Source organism: Anneissia japonica, unplaced genomic scaffold, assembly GCF_011630105.1.
Source record: "Anneissia japonica isolate Jap-2015-1 unplaced genomic scaffold, ASM1163010v1 scaffold288043_len311759_cov178, whole genome shotgun sequence".
NCBI classification, from domain to species: Eukaryota; Metazoa; Echinodermata; class Crinoidea; order Comatulida; family Comatulidae; genus Anneissia; species Anneissia japonica.
In genome coordinates this window covers 90,475-98,614 of record NW_022720917.1, presented here as the reverse complement: position 1 = coordinate 98,614, position 8,140 = coordinate 90,475, and the positions used below count along the sequence as shown (strand labels likewise).

Sequence of the window (8,140 nt, the reverse complement as noted above, 5' to 3'; positions counted from 1 at the left end):
GGTGGGGGGGGGGAGGTCAGGGTTTTATTCTTAGAAAAAAACAGCACCCCGGGCGTTTATTCGAGGGAAGCGTTCGGCGCAGCGGGAATGGGTTTGGTTTCTTAACATTGAGGTCGGGGTTTTAATCTCTCACTGTGCATTTCAATTATGTTCTTGAGCAAGAAACTTCATCTCCATTGCTTCTCTCCAACCAGGCGTATATATGGGTACATGGTGGGGTTGGCTGCTCCTGCGCTGATTACAGCAGCAACACTTAAGCATGTCGACCTATTGAGAAAGAAACGCTTTGTAACTGAAAAGAATGGCGATATGATTAACCTAATAAACCGAATAAATAAAAAATCCAAATAAGGCACAGTCCGCACAGGTGGGAAAAGTGCGGGCCGCATGCGGCCAGTCAGCGATTTTTTTGCGGCCCGCGACAATGAATTAAAAACCCTATGTTTGCGGCCCGCCAATCAAAATTGTCTAGAAAACACCTTGTTTTTTTACGGTCCGACACCAATCATATGTAAAAAGCAACATTGAAAGTGATTTAAAAGCAGTGCTTGGAGCTCACTGGAAACATCAAAGTTTGGGTGCAGCCCTCGGTGTTAAATCAAAAATTCACTTTGGCCCTCGGACCGATTTTTATGCCCACTCCTGCTTTAGAGGATGCGGTTATTCGAGGTGGCGTTAATTCAAATAAATACGATATTTCACACGGACACCTCTCAAAATTAGTTATTAATTAAACAGTTATTTTTTATACAATGACCTTTTCGGCGTGTCGATCAATCTTAACAAGTGACCAATCGGAGCAGGGCCACAAACACGACCTGTTACCCCACAAACGCATGTGTTCATACCTATACTTGCGCTATTAATTTTGTGGGAGCAACATCTAAGGGGCAGACTTTTGGGTGCATAAGTTTCATATTATATTTTGTGTTCATTTACAGATGACTGACACAGTTGTCACTCAGCAAACAAGCGTCGTCACCACCCAGCAACTAGGTGTCGGCACCACCCAGCAACAAGTCGTCGTCAATCAAACTCCATCCGCTATGGTTAGTAGGATAAATTTTTTCTTGTTATTGCACTGGCGTTGGCATATCTTCTAAGGAGTACTTTATTGTCATTCGAGATGTGAAGATGATAGGGAACGTGAGTGGAGCCAGCTGGGGGAGCGTGGTTATTTTAAACTACGGTACTCTAGTGTATGTTTATGATCAGCAAATATTCAGTGGTGGGGAATATAATGGAGGCTCCACTAATTAAGACCCCTCCAAAAAGGTGTACTCTATTGACTTTAAAGACTACCAGATGTAAACGCCTAGCTTTCACTTTTATGATATTAGCTGCAGTTTTTCTAATTAGACACCAAAGATAGAACCTCAGTCCCAAAAGTAGCCTTTATTTTTAGGGAGACCTATTATAACAACATGTCATGATGCAAAAATTCTACTTTATAATATTGTCGTATAAAGCAAACTTACGAGCTGCTCTAACAGATATGATATATATTAGAGAGCAGCTTAGCTCAGTCGGCTAATTTGGTGGAGTCTGTGTGCGCGCTGATCCGTGTAGATCTTTAGGTCCCTGGTTGAATTCCCATCGCTGTCTCTCCTTGTGTTTCAGCTTGAGGGCTGAAATGCAAGTTACAATAGCGCACCGTCTTTCGGATGAGACGTTTAAGCCGTTGGTCCCGTGTGCATTTATGGCCCATGTGCAGGTTAAAGAACGCAGTACATTCTTCGAAAAAGAGTAGAAGATTGTCTCCCGGTGTACTGCCCAATCACCACCAGGACTCCACTGGAAATAAGTCTTCTTCTAGACTTTCGTGGGCTATCCTTGGTGTTTACAATGAATAAATCCAATTCAATCCAATCCAATTGATATAGGTCACCAATTAATGAAGTAACAGTATTTAAACACTGCTTGAACTGTTTGTTTTTTCCTTTTTACTCTTGCCCTTGTAATATTTGTTTTTGTTTTTGTTTTGTTTTGTTTTTTGGTGTGTAATCATCGATTCTTTAATGGTTTTATAATTGTCTGCCTTTTAGCAATATTTTTATATACTTCAAAAAACACGAACTGTTTGTTTTTGTCTTTGATTTTTTTGTGTGTGTGTTTAATGATCGATTCTTTAATGGTTTTATATATCCACCTTTTATCAATATTTTTTTATATATTTTAAAGATTATTATTATTATTATTATTATTATCAATTTTTTTTCGCAGATTGCTAGGCGCCAATGGAGCACCGGCCTATTCGGCTGCTTTTCAGACATTGACTCATGTAAGTGAATTGGTTACTATGTCAATAAGATGGGAAATAATTGCTATATTGCCATAATCTGGAGTGGCACCAATGCGAATCCAGCGTCCCCCCACCCAACCTCCCCGTCGAAAAGAAAAACCACAATTCGTCGGGGAGGAAAAATTTAAATATTATATGTATTTTCTACATATTAGTAGACTCAAAAATCGATTAAATAAGCATTTGAAACCCTTAAATTGTCACTTTCTGTATTTTTAAAGTAACTCTTCCCCACACCCTCCCCACAATGAACCTTTACGAAGTGTCAATCAAACATAAAATCTGACCAATCAGAACAGAGCCAGGAATAATCACGTTACCTACAAACACACGTTCCCCCTTCCACCACGTACAAAGCGGAAAGGTCCATTTTAAACTCGCGAGTATATCGGCGGTCGAGCATCTTGGTCTTAAAGTCGGACTACAACACATCAAATCAATTTTTGATATGTTGTACAACTGATCTTTTTAAAACAGAAAGAAAGTGAATGAGATACAGATTTTTGAATATTTTGAAAACTGGGGAAAAAGGGGCGTAATCGCCCTTTTTTCACCTTTTCCCCAGTTTTTAAATATTAAAAAAAATCTGTATCTCATTCACCGTTCCACAGTTTTTCGTCAAACAACTTTTTTTCTGTCTTCAGTTTTTCTGAAATCAGTTCTACAACAAAAAACTACAAAAAATCCTCCCGAGCCTGACTTTAACCAACGTGTTGCTCTAAAAAATATAGTAAATAATATATTAAGTGACATTTTTTCCTGCTTTAATCAATTTAGGTCTGGGTGGTCTGTTCTGTGGCCCATTCTTCATCTGCCACTTAGCAAATAAGGCCGGAGAGTGTTGTTGTGCACCTTACTGTGTCCCAGGAGCAATGATTGCCATTAGGATGAAAGTCAGAACTCGACTTAACATTCAGGTAGTACTGCCTACTGATTCTCTTTGATTTGAAATTGAACCATTCCTACACTTTGTCCTAATCACTTGTACGGTAATTTCATAGTGATCTCGCACTTATGGGGTGCCATACGCACTGAGTTCGCACTCATCTGGCATACTGTAGTGAAGATGATTTGCTTTGGTCTGCTAGTCTTTAACAAACATACGAGATTTAACCTATTACAACGTTAATTCCCCTGGTCATCCACAGTTTTCAATTCAACTTTTATTTCGGAATCATTTCCATAGTAAGCAATACAGTAACAAATGACAAAAAGAAATATGAGTTACAAAAATAAAGGAGGTATTGCAAAAACTATGTATTCACGGGGAGGGTCGTTGTACTTCCCAAAGGTCTAAATGGTCTGCATACCCCACCCTAACACAAATAAGTATTAGTGGGGTAGGGGCGTTATTCCACTAAGGTCATAAATACCTGCATACCCCACCCTAACCGAACTATGCATTGCCTGGTTAGGGACGTTTTACAATTTATATGGACCATTTAGTTGGAATTTGTCTGCTAATCACCCATTGACTACAACGCACGGACTTAATAATGCTATAGTTTTGAAGGGGATTTTCCAGGGTATAAACGGCGTCTTAAACAAAAACCGAGAAAAAAATAGCAACTAACAAATTCAACATTGTAAAAAATTTTACTCATGAGTAATCGGTGTATTTGAAAAGAGTTAGTAGAATTACCATTTCAGACCCGTAACCATGGATTCCTTATAGGGAGATTAGTTGTTAGCAAGAGTTCTTTTGGCGTCAGGGTCGAAGAAGCCTCATCGTGTTGAACATTCTAGTATATAAATGAAGTAGGCCTATTTGAGTCTAGGGAGAATGTGGTTTTGTTTATCAGGAGTTCACTCGAAAAAAGGGTTTGCTTAAAAAAAATCCCCTTCCCGTGGTTGTGGGTTTGCATCGCAACTTTAGGCTTAGTCGTAGATTTGCGCATGCATTATACAAATATAATAACAAATACACAACAGAGAGTGTGCATTCGTTATTATACAAATATTCTCTATTTTTAATTTCAAATTTTGGATGTTCGTTTTGATTGTGCTATCGTTCGTACTTCGATTCTAATGATCGCCTTGTCAATTGTGAATGAAGAAATATTCATTCAGACACTTTTTGGACTTATTTCTGTATACATAAACGGTAGCTACATGTGAGGATGAGTGCTCAATTATCGTAAGTCCAACGGTGGCGGCACCAGCGGGAGAGTAATGGCCTAAGTCCCCCACCTGACAGACCCGGCCCCCCACCCCCGTCAGACGGAGCTCGTTGGGAAGTCAGACTATAAAAAATATAAAAATAGGCCCACACCAAGTCAACACATATCTGTCACAGTCTGAGAGTGCCATTTCTGACCATCCCGAGGTTCCTAAAAAATCTTTTTTGGGATAGGGACACCCCTCTCAAACCCTTCTCCCAGCTCGGGCCCACAAGGTCAAATCGCTTAGCACCCTCCCCCAGAAAATATATCCTAGAGCCGCGACCTGGATTGATCATACATTTGTCACGCATTTAGCACGTCAGGTCTGTGCGTGATAGCGAATTATCACGAATTCAGGAAAAATATGTATCTAAAATTAGAAGAAATTGGTTTTATTAAAAAATATAAAACCGGTCATGCAGTAACTCGAGTCATTAGACAGTATTTACGTGAATACTTCACGCGTTACTAAAACTGATCAGTGTGTGCTATTCATTTTTTGTTTAAGTAATGAAACGTTTGTGTACATAGTTTGGGTGCTCAAATTAAACATAATGTATATTGAAACATAAATTGTATGTGGCTAATCTGTAATAATAACATCGGAAAGATGGAACAGGCAGTGCTCGTTTTTACTGGGTTTACTTGACCATTTTTATTTATTTTTTGCCAGGGATCTTTGTGTACCGATTGTTGTGTGTTATGCTGCTGCGGAGGTTGCGCAGCCTGTCAGATGCATCGGGAGATCAACAACTCAGCCAATGGTTCCTTGCAATGAGGCAATAGCGCCTTCACCGTAGCAACTTTGACTGGCCATCATTATATCAACCGATTATAAATCACATGCTTTATTTTAATATTAACGTAGTTTACTAATCAAAATGGTGTAATTATTAGACTTGTTCGACATCTTTTCATCTGTACAATTTTTAATTATTGTAACGAATTTTAAGATTTTATTACTGTTTTTATCGAGAGAACATTTTTGCGGATTGATTCAATCTTAAAGCCGGTTTTCCACTAGGCGAATTTATTCGCGCGAATCGAAGGCGTCGGTTTGGTTCCTGAGCTCTGATTGGTTGCGTACATTTTTCGCTTCGCAAAAAGTAGAAACAGTACGAACTACCAATTTCGCTGAAGCGAAAACTCCGATAGAAATGTGAATGCGCATGAGCATGAACGACGCTTTCGATTCGCGCGAATAAATTCGCCTAGTTGAAAACCGGCTCCCTGGAACGCCCTCAGGGGAGAATTCGCGAAGCTAATGGCTATGATCTGTTGGTTATGTAGATGAAAAGGCGGAAAACCGATCTGTGTCTTTCGTTTAAGACGCAACTCAGAGCTGCAATTTGCAGTGTGGGGACGTTTATTATTGAGATTTCCTATTAAATTTATACAGTAAAACATATTAATTTGTTGTGACGTCACTTTTATGACGTGTTCATTGGGTTTGACCATAGAGGAATTAGTCTAAACCAAGGAGGTATTATATTACTACAATATCTCTGTGCCTACAATTCCTCCATGGTTTGAATAGGTGTGTGATTGTTCACAATATAAAAGCTGCTTACGCTCTGATTTGCTCAAGATCTGATAAACACGTACGTTACGTGTTACAAAATTGTGAGTTGTTCTTAGGCCTATTCCGGATTTGAAAAGTGTTCACATGTTTTCCAAGTGTAGCCAATTTCCGTGTCCTCGGCTATCACACTACATGTTTTGGCACAAAATGTACGGCAAATTTTAAAGCGTGACAATACGAACATCATAGCATGTAACTCTCCCTAAGGCCGTCTCCAAATTGAAGATGGTCGTGAAGTTTACGCACTCACGACCATCTTCATAAAGTTATACCCCATACCACACTTTTTGTACTCTGATTGCCGCACCCACAGTCAACCATACGTCTCATAACACCCAACTATTTCGTATATCTTTTCCCACTCTCATGCATCATGCTCCTTGATGTATTTTCACACCTCCATACCTCTGTAAAGTCTGTATACTTCCCATGACGGAGATGATTCGTTCACAATTTGTTGCATCTAACCTTCTATATACATTTATTGATTTTGTAAGAATATAATTACCATTGTTTTAGCCATTCAAATTTTGTAAGACTTTCGGACCTGAGTAGTGTAGTCTATCTATATTAATTGCACTCAGCATGCAGTTTTGTCGGTAACGCTCGGGTGTTCGGTTAACACGGTTCGCCTTCAAAAGTCTGACTGTCCGGCTGGTCATGATAGGCACTTTACCTAGTAACTCCACCGACAACTTGTAACTTTTGTTACAAGTATAAACGAACACATGTTTTAAATGACCCTGCTAATAATGTTAATAGCTTATAGGTGTTTTTTTTTTCCTTTTTTTTTTTCTTTTTCTCTTTAATGATTTTATGAATAAACATTGACTATACTTCTGTTGTGTTTTTGATATGTATGCTTTTACATCAGTTTTACATTGCATTTATTATATTATGTGCTTGTTTTTATTTATTTATCTACTTTTATTTACTTTATTTTATTATTACATATTTTTATTTTTTTAATTTATTTATTTATTTATTTTATTTATTTATTTTTTTTTATTTATTTATTTTTTTTATTTTTTTTAATTTTTTTTTCTCCTTTTAGTTAAGATTTTAAACTTTAGAATATTATATTATTTTAATTGGATTTGGATTTTTCATTACTATTGTCTCTTTTTTTATGAATTTATCTTTACTTGTAACTTTTGTTCTGTTGTATGGTCGAACCTCTCCTGCGTGAGAGTGTTCCTCTGCTTTGAAAGAGAGAGCCAATAAATTATTATTATTAACCAATATGTGAAATAGCAGTGGTGACGTCACAATTTCAATTAGAACAATGAGCTATATGATTATATACCTTCAAGTAGGCCTATCTTATGCCATCATTTCATTTGTGTTCCGACATGCTAGGAGGCAGGTTTTAAGTAGGCACTACTTCTGTGGTTTCTGATCTTTAATAAAGCATTATAAAATATAACTGTACTGTTTGCTCAGTTAACTTTGCTCGACTTATAAAACACATATTGGGCCTAGCGTATGGCTGAAGACACTGTGACGTTTGTATTATAGGCCCTACGTATGAACTCTCACTCTAAGTCCAGAAGCGTGGGATTTTAATCAATATGTTTTTGCTGAGACTATGAACCCAACATTGTAATGTTTTCCATGGTATACCCACTGTATGTCACGTGACTGGTAAACAAACATCCCCGAATCGTATATTTTAATGCATACTACGCGAAGAGCTCATTTTTCTGGTATATATTTTTTGGTGTTACGTACACCGCGTACGGACAAGACGTCATCAATATTCTAATTATAGACCACTTTCAATTAACGGCTACCTCCAATTATAGACAATCTCCAATTAAAAACCACTTTCCTTTGACCCCATTTGAATTCATAACTTTTAGGCTAACAATATCTCCAATTGAAGACTCCGTCTAGTTAGAGGGCAAAGACAATGGTTTTGACCGAGCCAGAAAAGCCTTTTTTTAAGATATACGGGTAGAATTTGTAAAATTTGAGGAAGTGTTGAATTTGTCTCTAAAATTTCAATATTTTTTCAATTAATTTTTTCATCCTTTATTTTCATTTTCTGTATCTTGCGTTGTATCAATTGTTCTAAATTTAACAGACGTGGTC

At 37.7% G+C, this 8,140-nt stretch overlaps 1 protein-coding gene across 1 annotated transcript in view; it reads left to right on the top strand.

The window, feature by feature from the left end:
* The window catches only part of LOC117111417 (cornifelin homolog A-like), a 46,790-nt gene extending 39,754 nt beyond the window's left edge, over window positions 1-7,036 (top strand). The window contains exons 2-5 of the mRNA XM_033254327.1: window positions 942-1,049; window positions 2,224-2,281; window positions 3,080-3,219; window positions 5,138-7,036. Coding sequence (XP_033110218.1) covers window positions 942-1,049; window positions 2,224-2,281; window positions 3,080-3,219; window positions 5,138-5,242 — 411 coding nt within the window. The 3' untranslated portion in view covers window positions 5,243-7,036. The remainder of the gene's footprint in view (window positions 1-941; window positions 1,050-2,223; window positions 2,282-3,079; window positions 3,220-5,137) is intronic.
* Window positions 7,037-8,140: the final 1,104 nt, after the last annotated feature.